This window comes from Grus americana, chromosome 1, assembly GCF_028858705.1.
Source record: "Grus americana isolate bGruAme1 chromosome 1, bGruAme1.mat, whole genome shotgun sequence".
Classification (NCBI taxonomy): Eukaryota; Metazoa; Chordata; class Aves; order Gruiformes; family Gruidae; genus Grus; species Grus americana.
The window spans coordinates 219,691,312-219,705,924 of NC_072852.1; the positions used below are offsets into that span (position 1 = coordinate 219,691,312).

General features: G+C 58.8%; 1 protein-coding gene across 4 annotated transcripts in view; it reads right to left on the bottom strand.

The window, feature by feature from the left end:
- Positions 1-3,398: 3,398 nt before the first annotated feature.
- Positions 3,399-14,613, bottom strand: part of DCHS1 (dachsous cadherin-related 1) — a 54,083-nt gene continuing 42,868 nt past the window's right edge. For all 4 annotated transcript variants that reach the window (XM_054813863.1, XM_054813862.1, XM_054813861.1 and 1 more), the window contains 6 exons: positions 12,409-12,620; positions 12,073-12,227; positions 10,647-10,777; positions 9,858-10,144; positions 8,851-8,989; positions 3,399-8,583 (listed from right to left, as the gene is read on the bottom strand). In XM_054813863.1, coding sequence (XP_054669838.1) covers positions 5,969-8,583; positions 8,851-8,989; positions 9,858-10,144; positions 10,647-10,777; positions 12,073-12,227; positions 12,409-12,620 — 3,539 coding nt within the window. In that variant the 3' untranslated portion in view covers positions 3,399-5,968. The remainder of the gene's footprint in view (positions 8,584-8,850; positions 8,990-9,857; positions 10,145-10,646; positions 10,778-12,072; positions 12,228-12,408; positions 12,621-14,613) is intronic.

Consider the following 14,613-nt stretch of genomic DNA (forward strand, 5'->3'; position numbering starts at 1 on the left):
GCCACCTTGAGGCTAGTTCTTGTGTCTTCTAGGAACCCACTGCTCCATCCCCATTCCTTGCGGGACACCAGCACTCTTCTGTGGGTGCTGCCCATAGCGTGAGTGTCTGTGCGAAGCCCTAGGGCACTTCTGGTCCCTGCAATTGGAAGCACATGTAAAGTTTCCATGCATGCGGTGCTGTGTGGTTTGCAGCAGCTGGAGCTGGTTGCCTGCCCGAAGCTGTGCAGTTGCACCCTGCGGGGCCAGGGGGGTGAGCAGGGGAGCTGTGTGTGCAGAGACCGTGCCCAGGAACAGAGGGGAAAGGGCTGGGCATGGTGGGTGCAAGGCAGCCATTAGAGGTTGGGGGCCAGGGGATGCGGGGCCCAGTGCAGCAGAGAAGGTTTAGAGGGAACAGCCCAGCATTCCCTTGCACCCAGCCAAGCCCTGTCCCCCCAGCCTCATTGGTGGGAAGAGCTTTCTGCTGTACCACAGGAAGGCTCCTGAACCATGCGGAGGTAGCGGCTGCCTGTCAGGGCTGGGTGTCAGCTGTCCCACGTGTGAGGGAGGTGCCGAAGCCTGGGTCTGCCCAGCTGGAGGTGGCCCAGGGTGCTGTCCCTTCCCAGTGAGGAAACAAAGACTCGGGACGTGCAGGGAGGCATGTGGGGCCCTGACGGGACCAGAACGAGCAGCTGCAGGGCAGAGTGCAGTCCCTGCACCAAGACCACATCTGGATGTTCCTAGTCTGCTGCGTTGTACTCCCAGCCGTGCAGCCCTTGCCGCTTCCTCGTCCTGCACCCAGGCATGCAGCCCTTCCCGTGTCCCAACCCTCACCCTGTCTCACGACATATGGGGTGGCCCACCTTGCCACTCCCGGTTCCCTGGCGCCCCAGACCCAGCCAGCCCCCCCAGTCTGCATGGCACCCGCCCAGCAGCTACAGCTGCAGCCTGGAGGGACTCGCCGCTGCTCGGCCTTGACGCACATTGGCTGGGGGCCTAGGGTGCTGGGCAGTGTGCGCTGCCAGAGAGCTGCAGCCCACCCAGCTGTCCAGCTGGTTACAGCTTTGGGCAGGACTTTAAGTGGGATGAGATTTGCAGGAGATTATTTCCTGGATCCATCTGGCCAGCAAAGATTAGGTTGCCCTGACAGAGCTAATTACTCTAACAAGCATCTGCTGCTAGTCTGACTAGCTGGCCTGCAGCAGGCAGGGGACAAGAAAGCCTGAACACCCAGTGAAGCTGCCAAGGTATCCTAGGTGGAGCTCTGCTCGCCCCAGGGATGCTTGTGTGCTGTTCCTGCAGATGGAGGCAAGTGTGCCCCCTCCTCTGACAGTCGGGATTACCCCAGGTCAGCAATGCCAGGGGAGAACAATAACATCAAGGTCCTTCCTGCTGGCCGAAGACCCCTTAGTCTCAGCAACAGAGCAGCGAGCATGCCCAGCATGCACAGGCATTGCTGTTGCTACCGGTCAGGTAGCTGGAAGGTGTTACGTTATGTGATAAAGTAGCACTGAGAAACAGTGGAGGGCAGAGGAACCCCAATAACCCGGTCAGGGAAGGGGACACCCTTCCCCAGCTCTGCCCAGGCTGTCACTGGCTCGTGATCAGCCCCATGGTCTGTGGGTGGCACCCATCAGAATGAGTGGATGGGAGCTGCTCTCTCAGTCCTGCCACAGACTGATGGGGCACTGCCTAGGAGTATGGGACTTGTAACAAGAGGCAAAATGCAGAGCATTTTAGGATTGTGCAAGACTTACTATGGGATGTTTAGCAGAGGAACTAAAAGGTGAGGAAAGAGGGATCAGTGTAGTTTGGGGAAGAACAAAAAATGGGAAAACGGGAAAAAGGGATAAAAGTGGCTGGTCATATGTAAATAGATTGATGGTCAGTACATCTGTCTGGCCATGTCCTGTGTCCGATGACTGCACAGCCTGTCCTGTCATCTTAAACTCAATTTCTAACTGTTTTCTTGGGTCAGAGGGACTCTATTCTGTGTGCATGTGTGTCAGATGTGTGTGGAGCAAGATGACAGGACAGAGGGCCAGAGAGAGAGAGTGTGGGTGTGTGGGTGGGGGGGTGGGGGGGTGTGGGAGGGGGTGTGTGTGTGGGGGTGTGTGTGCATAGGGAAGTGTGTATGTGGGGGGGTGTGGGGTGGGGGGGTTGTAGGGGGGGGTGGGGGTGTGTGGAGGGGGTGGCGGTGTGTGTGGGGTGGGGACGTGAGGGTGTGTGTGTGGGGGGGATCGGGGTGGGGGGTGCGGGGGCTGTGGCAGGACCACAGGGGAGAAAGCTGCCACAGGGATCAGGCGAGTCCTGGCCAACTCCCAGAGAGACCGTAAGGTCTGGAGATCAACTGAGAACGACTTGCGTGTCTCTGCGTGTCAGTGTCTGGTAGGCAACAGGCGATGAGGAGATCCAAAGGCAAGCTACTGGGTAGACTGATTTTCTAAGCCCACTTACCACAGGGATACACAGTGTGTGTGTGTGTCTGCGTGTGCTGGTGTCTGTAATGAGGGGTCTCTAGCAGCTGGAATGGGGCTGTGGCTTCAGGGACTCATACGTCTAGGTGTCAGCAACTGGGGAGACTGGGAATCCAGGGACTCTGTGTCTAAGCCCAGCTACTGGAGAGCTCCACATTGTACATGTATATTCCCACCAACAGACCTTCATCAGCCAGTGAGGGGAGCGGGATGAGGCTGTTGGTGCTGTTTGTGCCTGTCTGTGTTGCTCTGTATGGCCAGCTGTGTGCACACATGTAGATGTCTCTTGTACACCTGTGTTTTGTGTGTATGCCTGTTGGGAAGACACGCTCAACCTCACTACTGGTTAGACCTGGGGCCATTGCACTGTGGCAGCCTCACCTGCCGGATTTGGCAGCCTCTCATAGAGGGGACTTGTACGATGTAGTCATGCATGCGGGTGTCGGTGGCCTGGCCAGGGCAACAGCCAAGCCAAGGCTGTGTGTGCAGCGATGCCGGGACGCGCGCAGCCACGCCATGCACCACCGGAGGAGTCAGGGGCACCCAGGCCAAGCCCACAGTACTGTGCTCAGGTAAAAGACCTGCACCTCATAAACTGGCCTGACCTATTGCTAAGGCTAGGAGGCACGCAGCTGTGGCCAGGCAGCAGGGCTGCAGGAGCTGGCCCCAGGGGCCAGAAGCAGCCACAGCACGGCCCACATGCCCCAGCTACTCCCAGCTCACCAACCCAAGGAGCTGCCCGGAGCGAAGCGCAGGGTACAGGTCCCACCCCGTGCCTGTGGCCCACGGCACGTTGCTGGCAGCCAAGCCACATGCTGAGCCCCACCGTGCCTCAGGTCTGTCTCCCGCCTGCCAGCCCTGCTGGTCCTTCTCCCCAGCACCTGGCAGGGCCATGGTGCCAGCACAATGCAAGCCCAGAGCAGCAGTGACGATATCCATCTCTGTACAAACAAGTGTGGTTTATTAAGGCATTTCTTTGAGAAGTTGGCACTTGGGTCCAGGCTGTGCTGGAATGGCCCAGTGTGCAGGCCGATGAGCAGCGCCCAATACATGCAGCTCAGCGAGACACGATACAAAAGGTACAAACAAGTAGAAAACAGGAATCATAGTACAATGTGTAAAAATAAATAACTGGAGGCTCGGCTCCTGGCTGGGCTCAGCAGCCCATGGCTGTGCCCCCCCAGACCAAAGTGGGGCTGCCATGTGTCTGACCCTTCTAAGTGGTGTGCAGGAGGGTGACCTGTCCATGTCCCCTGTCCCAAATACGCAGGGGGAAGCAGGGCTGCTTGGCCACCCTGGCCTCGCAGGGCTCAGGGAGCACATGGCACCCTCAGCGTGCTCCCCATGGTGCCCATGAGCAGGACAGCCCGGCCAGGAGAGAAGGGACGATGGGTGCCCGCCCCAAGAGCCCCCATGGGCTGTCCCTGTGCTAAGTGAGGCAGAACCCATTCTCCCCTGCCATCACTGCTGCAGATCCCTGTCCTATGTCACTGCTCTGTGCCCAGGACAACTCCCAGGGCTGCTGGCACCAGGGACCCACTCACACGTGCATCGTGGGGACTAGGGTGCAGCACTGCACCTGCAGCGTGGGGACACCCACAGTGCAGGCTGGGCTGGGACCTGTGGCACAAAGGGGGAGGTTTAGGGCTGAGACAATGACAGAGATCAGGCTGCAGTCACAGATGGTTCTTGGAAATGGGGAGGGAGTGGGCAAAAGTGATGGGTTTTGGCTACTGTGATAAAACATTTGGGGCTGGGATCGCAGCCATGGTGCTGACATGCTTCGGGCTGAGGCTACAGAGTGGATCTAGGAAAAGTGTGACAGGCAAGAAATTTCCCCTGACCCCCTTCTCAGATGGCTGGGTGTCCGCCCTGACACCACAAACGTGCTCGTGCCCAGGGTGACTATGCATTTTGGGGCTGCCATGGTGCTCCACATGCTCTGGTCCCAGCCCCTGCCCTGCACCCCTATCTGTGTGTGGGTCACAGTGACTGTGAGCATCCAGGGCCCAGGGCCACAGAAGCAGACCTTAGGACTGCACTCCCAGGGCACAGGGCCATGCGATGCATGCCTGCTCCACCATGAGCAGCCATGGGCTGCAGGGTGAGCACTGGGTGGGGGCTGGACCCCAGTGTGAGTGTGACACCAGCTGCAAGGCTGGCTGTGTGAGTGGTACTGGAGTGAGGATGGGGACCAGCCCCATTGAAGCGTGGCCCTATCCCATGCTCACAATATGGCATGAAGAAGTGGTGCAGAGCAGCCCCTGCACAGATTTTGGAGGTGTTCCTGGTGGCCCCCACTGCCCTGGTGAGCATGTCACATTGCAGGGCCATGGGGGAGGCCAGCTGCCCGGTGTCGCACCCTGTGGCTGTAACATGCTGGTTGCCACCATGCTAGCTTCTTGGGGTACCCCCTCCCACCTGCTCCCCTGCAGCTGCAGGCTGGACACCAGGCCTGGGGCAGATGGAGTGGGAGGAGGTCACTGGCTTGTGTTGCTGAGTGGCCACATCGCTGCCTTTCCTGGGGCCAGGCTGTCTCGGGGTCAGCTCTGCTGCAGCTCTCACACTGCTGCTCCTGCCAGCCCCCCTCTGCACAGCCTGCCTGGTGCCTGGGCAGTGCCTGTGTCCAGTGCCCCAGCCAGCCTGCAGCCCAGAGGTACCTGGTCCTGGGAGCAGCTCCTCCAGGAATGGGGATCCCATGCTGAGCAGGGCACTCGCTTCCCAGCCCAGGCCCCGAGGAACAGGGCTCTCCAGGAGCTCTGGGAAGGAGAGCCCTTAAAAGGGTCACATGCAGTGGTGGGGCTTGAGAGACCCCAAAGGATTCCCTTTCCCCCCAGCAGCCATGGACTGATAAGCAGAAAGTGAGCACTGCCTGCTCTTCCCACTCCAGCTTGGCCTGGGACGGGTGTCCCCTCACTATCAGGAAGTAAGTTCAGCCATCCCCAACCCCGCAGGCAGCATGGACAGACTGTCAGGCTGCTGTGGCTGTGCCTGCTGAGCAGTGCACCCATGCCCTGGGAGCATTCCTCCCCAGCTCCTGCAGGGAAGAGGCCATCAGGGATGGCTCAGCATCCTGCTGCCCCCAGGCTGCTGCATGTCTTGGGTAAGTGGCTGGGGATGGGCAGGGTCTGCAGTCTGCAGTATCCCGGCCCAGCAGGGCAGGCAGCACCCATCTGCTCCCAGCATCTCTCAGAGCACAGAGTACCATGAAGCACCATTCTGCCAGGCGCTGATCCGAGACACCATGAGCAGTACAAGGAACCATCACCCTGGGGTGCTGGCACTAGGATCAGCAGTCCATAGGGCATCAAAACCAGCACTGAATCTGCCAGACCACAGGGAGTGACAGGAGCCAGCAGCCCCAAAGGACACAGGAACCCACAGCCCATGGAGGTCCCGAGCCAGGCAAGGTGCTGGGAGAGCAGGATTAGCACCCATGCAGAGCAGCTCTGGGCTTGGCCCCGCTCCTGACCCCATGGCTGCAGGGTGGGGTGGAGGAGTCCACGGGCCCAGGTCTAAATCCTGAGCTCGGCCTCCTCGGGGGGCTCCAGCGAGTGCTCGGCACTGATGGCAGAGGCAGAAGGCCCCTGTGAGATGCCAAAGGGCGAGACCACGGGGGAGCGGGCGGCCAGAGGGGACAGCGAAGGGGAGAAGCTGGGCGACATGGCAGAGGACGAGATGGAGCCCTCATGGCTGATGGGTGAGCGGCGCAAGGAGGATGGGTGCGGGAAGGTCCTGCTTGCCGGCGGCTTGGGAGGCACAGACTTGGCACCTGGGTGGGCCACTGAGGTGATGAGGGGTGGGGGGTCAATGCGGGGCTTGGGCTCTGCCTTGGGCTTGGTCGGGAAGGGCTTGCGCAGGGAGCTCTCATCCTTGAGGCGAGCAATCTCTGTGAAGACGCTGGCCAGCGGCTGGAACTGGGGGCACCAGTTCAGCAGGTAATCCCAGTTGTAGCTGCCACGGAGCTCCTCATCACTGGCCACGATGGCAGTGAGCGAGCCCTCCACAGAGGGCTTGCCATCCTCTGGGAAGGCATAGTCCTGGGGCTGGGAGGAGACGCTGAGGCCGCAGCGCACACCAAGGAAGGCGCTGCCTCCCCCATCCTCGCGGTACAGCTGTGGGGGCGGCCCTGGCAGCAGCAGCCCAGAGCCCTTCTTGCTCTTGAACCACTGGGCGCTCTCCAGGGCGGCTGGCTCGCAGGAGATGTCGGAGAGCTGGTCAGCGTCTTGCTGGATGCCAGAGTCAGGGCCACGGGCAGAGATGTGCTCCTGCATGGAGGCTGTGATGCTGGCCACGCGCGGGTACTCGTTTATCATCCGGATCTCATCATCCTCAGCGGCTTCAGCAGAGCCTCGGCCGCTGGAGTGTGAGGGGTCCAGCGAGCCACCGCGTGTGTAGGGCCCTGCCGGCTCGCCCCCATACCCCGGCAGGGCCTGGTGGTAAATGTGCTCACCCCCAGGAAGCGCCGGCTCCTCGCGGCCAAGCTTCTGCAGGGAACCGCTCTGCACGCGGCCCAGCGGCCCATCCCCCTCTGGCTTCTTGCGGCCCCGGCGGTGATGAGAGCGGATCAGTGCCAGCACAATGGCCACTGCGGCCAGCACCACCACAACCCCCAGCGAGGCAGCCACGGCCACCAGCAGCAGGTTGAGGTCCGGAGCCAGGCCAAAGGAGGTGTGTGTGACGTCGATGGTGACCTGTGCAGAGGCCGAGCGGGAGGCGGGCAGGGGGCTGCGTGCCTGCACCTCCAGGCTCAACTCGCGTGGCTCCCTCTTGGCATGCCCGGCCCCAGCCTGGGGCTGGCTGTCCACACGCAGGTAGATAGTGCCGGTGGTTTGGTTGATGGCAAAGTATGGTGAGGGCTTTGCCAGGGAGTACAGTACAACGCCGTCAGCCCCCTCATCCTCATCTGTTGCCAGCACCCGCCCAATGCTCTGCCCTTTGCGGGCGCCCTCAGGGACCTCAAAGTTGAAGGAGGGGCTGAGGAAGATGGGATCATATTCATCCTCCCCCGTCACCAGCACCCGCACGGTCACTGTGGCAGAGGCATTGCCAGCATCAGTGGCCCTGACAAGGAGCTGGAAGGCTTTGGCTCGTTCATAGTCAAAGGTAAGTCGGGAGCGCAGCTCCCCAGAGCTGCTGTTGACGGCAAAGGCATCTCTGCCTTCCACCATGCCGGGCTCCCCCACCGGCTGCTCTAGCACTGTGTACCGCAGTTCCCCAAAGACACCAGTGTCTGCATCAACGGCATGCAATGTGGTGACCAGTGTGCCAGGAGGCAGGTTCTCCCGCATGCTGGCACTCAGCACCTCCACTGGGAAGTACGGCTTGTTATCGTTGACATCCTTCACCTCAATGGCTACAGGTACCAGTGCAAAGTGCCCACCCGGCATGTCCATGGCCTGCACTACGAGTGCATGCAGTGCCTGGGCTTCCCGGTCCAGGGGCCGTGCGAGGCACAGGGCCCCCGTGCTCTCATGAAGCTGGAAGAGCCCATGCTGGTCACCTGAGCTGATGGTGTAGTGAACATGGCCATGGGGCCCTGAGTCAGCATCATGGGCCACCACGCGCAGCAGCTCTGTGCCGGGGGGTGCGCTCTCACTCACCGCTGTGCGGTACTCAGCTCGGGTGAACACAGGTGGGTTGTCGTTGACATCGCGCACGGTGATGAGCACAGGCACTGTGGCGCTGCGCTGCGGCAGGCCTCGGTCTGAAGCTGCCACAGTGAGGTTGTAGACTGGGATGGCCTCAAAGTCCAAGGGCTCCACAAGCACCAAGGCACCTTGCGTGCGGAGATGTCCCCCTGCCCAGGCCACCCGGCTCTCCACTTGGAAGGCATTGCCTCCATTGCCACTGACAATGGTGTAGTCGAAGCCAGCATTCTCCCGGGAGAGGTCAGCATCACCTGCCTCTAGGGTCAGCACGGTGGTTCCTGGGCGCAGGTCCTCGGGGACACTGGCATTGTAGCGTGGCACCTGGAAGCTGGGGCTGTGGTCATTCACATCCAGCACCTGGAGCTGCACTGTGGCCCAGGATGAGAGACTGGGTGAGCCATGGTCGCGGGCCTCCACCACCAGGTCCAGGGTGGGCTGGCTGGCATCGAATTCCACCTGACGGATGGTGAAGAGGGTCCCTGTGAGGACACAAAGCCAGAGTCAGCATGGGGGCCAACAGGGAGCTGGGAAGGGTCTTAGGGTTATTTATTGGCTGGAGGAACAGGCATCTGGGATGCTGCAGTGGGAGCGCTTGATGGCCACACCACCGTGTGTGCCTCACTAGCCACCCCAGACAGCGACCTGGTGAGGGGCTGAGCCTGGGCCAGCATGGGGACACCTCCCTCTGCAGGCACTGTCAGAGCAACCCACAATATGGGCCCCGCACAGCCATCAGCCCCACACACCATTGCTGGGGTCGATGGCGATGTCAGGGCTGGGCACGGCCAGGTGGAACGTGACATCCCCGTTGCTCCCCGAGTCTGCGTCGGTTGCGCTCACAGTGAGAATGATGCTGCCTGCAGGTGTGTGCTCCGGCAACGTCACCTGGAAGAGGAGGAAGCTCCAGTCAGCACCAGGTCCCCCATGCGGGTGCCTGTTCCCCCTTGCCTGGAGCCACTCAGCAGAGCTGGGAGGTCTGGGGCTGGCCAGGGCAGCAATAGCCAATGTGGCCCGGCTCATTGCTGGCCGGGGCCTTCCCCACCTCCGCACCAGGGCCGTGGCTGGCACACTGAGGGGGCCTGTCCCATGTGCACAGCACCTAGCCTTGCTAGTGTGACTCCCAACCAGCTTCAGCATCCGATTCCGGATCCTTTTCTCTACTTTCCTCTGCTGTTCTGAAGAACTATTTAATAACTGATATTTTCTCCACAAAAGGTATTTTACACAAATCAGAACAGCTCGTCTTGTGCCAAACAGCACATACAGACACTTAGATTGGTCTGTGCTCTCACAACCTTCAAGCATTTCTGCGACTTCCCAGCTACTTGCACCTCTGCTCCAGAGATGCAGCACATTGCACGAGTCAGCTTTCATCCAGTGATCTGCCTATGGGGCTCCAGGCCAGGTCTCGCCAGAAACACTTGTCCTGCTTGTGACCCATCTCCCACCACTTCTGGCCTTCCCACTGTTCCCACTCGTTCAATCAAGTACCATCTGCATGCAGCTGTGCAGGCCCGCAGCTGCTGATCCCAGTGCTACCTGCCTGGTTTCAGCCTCCTGTCCACACCAGACAGCACAAGGGGTGTCAGGATGTGGATGGGAGTCCAGGAAGAGAGGGGCCAAGACAGGCTCAGACCCATCCTCAAGGGGGTCTCTGTGCCTTGTAAGGCCAGGTGAGCCAGACAGTGGCAGCAGCAGCAGAGGGGCTCATGCAGGAGACCCACACTGCCTGTCACACCTGTGTGCACAGTACCTGATAGAAGCCCTGGCTGAAAGTCGGTGCGTTGTCATTCACATCCTCCACGATGACCGTGAGGTTGGCCTCGGTTTCATGGCGTGTGTCAGAGGCACGCAGGGTGACGGTGTAGTGGCTGCGCTGCTCATAGTCCAGTGGCCCTGTCAGGGCAATGCGTCCCCCATACCGCAGCACACTGAACGTGCCCATGGCATCACCATCCAGCATGAGGGTGTAGGAGAGCGTGGGACCTGAGTCCACATCATTCCCGGTCAGCTGGGCTATCTGGGTGCCCAGCAGCGTGTCTGTGGAAAGGCGAGGCATGAGCAAGCAGCCCCATCTCCTTGGAGAAGACCTGGCTCACGTGGTGGGAAACCAGCTCAGACCAGAGCCTGAGCATCAGGGACAAAGGGGAGATGCTAGAGGTGAAGGGGAAGGTCTTGGGAGCTAGGCAGGGCGGGTCAAGGCTGGCGCAGGGCACACAGGCTGAGGACAGAGAGCAGGCAGGGCAGGTGTGTGCAGCCAGAGCCCCTGCAGTGCAAGCAGGGGCCAGGGATCGGTTGGGAATTCAGCTGGTTCCCTCAGGACACAGCTGCAACGTAGTGGCTGTACAACCCTCAGCCTGTCACAGATGGGGCAGTGCTGAAGAGCTCAGGGGGAGCTCAGCCCGTGGGTCAGCACAAGCTAACCCTTGGCAAGGGGATGGACAGGCCTCTCTGGGGGCTTCTTCCCGACCCACAGGTGTCCATTGCGCCTCAGCTGTTGCCATCGGTGACGCATTACCTCATGGAGCTGAGTTGCACTTACTCTCTGGGACCCGCACCTCCCAGGGAAACGGGATGGTGGGGCTATTGTCATTGATGTCCATCACCACAACGGTCAGCGTGGCAGAGCCCACAAGAGGCGGCGTCCCTCTGTCCATTGCCGTTACCACCAAACTGTGGGCAAGCACAAGGGCACAGCACAAGGTTCAAAGATGTGGCCATATGTGTGAGGTAGCAATGCATGCATGCACAGCATGTTGGGGGGCTACTGCATGTGTGCACCAGGTTGGAGTGTGTTCATGCGATAGTGGAACTGTGTGCAGCATCTGGAGTGTCTGGGGCAATGGATATATGCAGAGCATCTGGAATGCATGTGTGGGGCAGTGGATGTGTGTACATCGAGAGTATGGTGGGGCAGGGCAGCAGATGGATGCACATCTGAAGTGCGTGTTTGGAGGGCAGTGGGTTTGTGTCCAGCATATGATCAGGCAGTGAAAGTGGTACAAATGCTTGGAGCATGTGGTGGGCAGTGGACTCATGCACTGGGACAAAAGATGCATGCCTGGTTGGCAGCTTTTGCAAGGGGACGTAGCGGATGCACCCACAGCATTTTCAGTCTGTGTGCAAGGGGCAGGTGTCTGGAACGTGTGTGGGAGATGATGCAGGCAGAGTGTGTTGTGGGGTGCAGGGAGACAGGCATCTGGAGCATATCTGGGTGTTGGGGAATGCGTGGAGCCTCTTTGTGGAATGGTGGTGGGTATGTGAATGGAATGAATGCCCTAGGCCTCCCCCTGCCTGGGAAGATGAGAGAGAGACATGTAGCCATTGGAGCACGCATACAGAGGAGAGAACATAGCCTGGGTGGGGTGGCAGAAGTTGTTCCTTGCATCTGAACCATGCATGTGTAAAAGGGCAGGGGAAGACTTAAATTCATTCTGTGTAGTGTTTGCCATTATTATACACGTGGCTAGACTGGCTGGACGATGTCTAGAGTGCGTGCACACAGTGAGGGGCCCAGAGGACCTGAGCTGAATGCAGGAGGACTTGCAAGAGGGTTCAGGGCAGTGTGTAATGCCTGGAGCGTGTGTGGCAGGGCAAAAGGGTGCAATGCATGGGCGTGGGAAGAGATTGAGCATATGTAGGCTGGATTAAGCAAATAGGAAAGGGAATGGATGCAGCCACTGAAAAGAGTCCACTGGCCCCCTCACAATCTTCTCACATTTGCGGAGACCAGGCTGAACAGAGCACTGGCTCATCTCATGGCCATCTGTTGTGCCTTTGACACCATTTGCTCCCCCTGTTAACACTAAGCCTAAGTTCCTGCTGTTTAGCAAAAACATTTTACAGACAGAGCTGAGACAGCTTTGGGTAGCACCAAGTAGCAGAGTATCCTCCGCAGCCTTGGGGATGCTGCTCCACAGCTATGTCCTCTTCATATCTGCGGCACAAGCTAGTCTCGCTCCACTCACCGGGTCTGGGACCAGATCTCCCTGTCCAGGATGGCAGCAGTAGTGATAGTGCCAGTCTGAGGATCGATGTGGTACAAGCCTGTCATTGGCAGGGACTGGTTGATGGCATAAATCACCTGCCCATTCGCTCCCTGATCGAGATCATCTGCCAGGACCTGCAAAGCCACATGAGAGATTCAGTAGTGCAGTTGTGGAGTGCTGCAAACCACAGCCCTCCAAAGCTAGACCTATCCATAGGTGCCAGCCCCAGGCCCATGGCACAGCCCCCCACGCCCTCACCCTGGCAGAGAGGCAGGCCAGGGGCCCAGATGTCCCTGCCTGTGCCCCCACTGATACCTGGATGACTGGTGAGTCATAGCTCTGTGACTCCCAGATGAATGCCACGTAGTTCTGCAGCTGGAAGCGTGGCAAGTTGTCATTCACATCTTGCAGGTTAAGGTTTATGGCCATAAAGCCAAAGGAAGCTGCTGTCTCTGCCTGGACCACAAGGCGCAGGCGGGGGCTGGCCTCAAAATCCAGGCTGCTGGAGTCCTGAACTGAGATGGCACCTGGGAGGAGAGAAACAGCAGGATGGGGTGGGTGAAGAGGGGGTGAGTGATGCACCTGCACATCCATCCCTCATCTTCTCTTTTGTTCCCTTGCACTCAGTCCAGCCTTCTGCTCGTCCATCCATTCTCAAAGAGACAGAACAAACACACTGAGCTCTTCTGAGTCCTCTCCAAACTGACAGCCTTCTCATCAGTCCCAGTCAGCTGCCCTGGGTGATAAATCCTGCACCCTGCTCAGGACAGACAGCTTCTGCTTACATTAAAGCATGCAATAGTCCTCCACTATGGAGACACCATCTGAGGTATGGCCAGTTTAAAAACAAACTGCTCTGTGTCAAGATCCATACTGCTACACAAGCTCATCAAGCTCCAAGCCAAAGTCACTTAACTGCAGCTATTAGTCTAGGTCAAATCCTTACGAAGACACTGTGGCAGCTGCCAGTTGTCCTGCTAGGGGTCTGAGGACAGACATCCATTCTTATCCTCCTGAGCCACCGTGCACCTGGGTTTTCATAATGACAAGGTATTGCTCTCTCACCCAAGAAGGTGGAGGGCATCCAAAAAGATATACTAAAATGACTGGCAGCATTCCTACAGGCATGCATTGAAATGTAATGAGGAGGAACCGTGCTCCTGTGGCTGAATTCCTGCCTTGGGGAGTCCTGCAGAGCCTCACACTCTCTGCAGCCTGTTTCAGCAGCTACATGCAACCTCCATGTGAATTGGTCAGGCAATAGGGATGCAGTATGAGGCATCTAGAACAGCTATGTGGCCTTGGACAAGCTCAGCGTCTGCCTAAGAGCTCTGCTGCTAGCTTTGCATGATAACACAAGTTCCAATGCACACAGATTACAGCTACCAGCATGGCGCCCTGGTTTGAATGGCTGTGTCCTCACCTCCTGCAACCCGAGGGCAGGGAGCAGGCTGTGCTCCCTTGGCCCTCTTGCACCATTTGGTTGCCAGAGCAGGCCCTGCCACCGGGGCTGGCTTGAGCCAGAGAAAATACAAGGAAAGCAGTCAGCAGCAGTCCACTTTCTGAAGGGTTGTTCCTGCCTGGGACAGAAGCAGCAGAGCCTGAAGTGCCACAGTATGGGGCTGAGGATGGTCCTATGGCATTCTCTGCTTTGGTCTTGTCCACAGCAGGCACTTTAGTATGCTCTCCAATGCAAAACTCTCATACAGCTCCTGTGGACATCACCTCTGGTCCTCCCTGGGGAAATGGTGCCCATGCACTGGCCCATTGTCACAGCAGAGCTGAAGGACAGGGGCCCAGTGTAACACTGCTCAGTAGCTGGCACAGGGCAGGAGAGCAGCACTGTGACAGTCCTCCTTGGTGTCCCTCACTGTGGTGCTCCAGCACTCCATATCTGGTTCCAGCATGCAGCCCCTTGCTCTGGGAGAAAGCAGCGCAGCATCTCACAGACCAACAAACAGGACTCAAGGAAGGACATGTTTTAAGGGAAAAATCCTGTGTTTTGGGCACTGTGCCTGAGGGAAATGTTTCCTCATTGAAACGAAGTGGTATTGCTACAGCAACCAAGGTGCAACCTACAGCGCAGCCAGGACATGTCCAGGGTGTTCTGAAAACCACTGGTACACACGGCTCAAGCAAAGACAAGATGAAGGGATGCAAAGGGACAGGGATGACAGTGGGAAATGTGATTCTGTGACACCATCAGGCCTTGCTGCAGCCTCCCATACTGGGGAGCATGGTCCCTGTGTGCAAGGTCTGGCTGAAGACCTGGGTGGAAAAGCAAGGGGGAGAAGGGCTCTGTGAGGTCTGTTCCAGCTGTGTTGTCACAGAATCACAGAATGGTTTGGGTTGGAAGGGACTTCAAGAATCATCTAGTTCCAACCCCCTGCCATGGACAGGGACACCCTCCACTAGACCAGGTTGCCCAAAGCCCCATCCAACCTGGCCTTGAACACTTCCAGGGAGGAGACATCCACAGCTTCTCTGGGCAATCGGTTCCAGTGCCTCACCACCCTCACA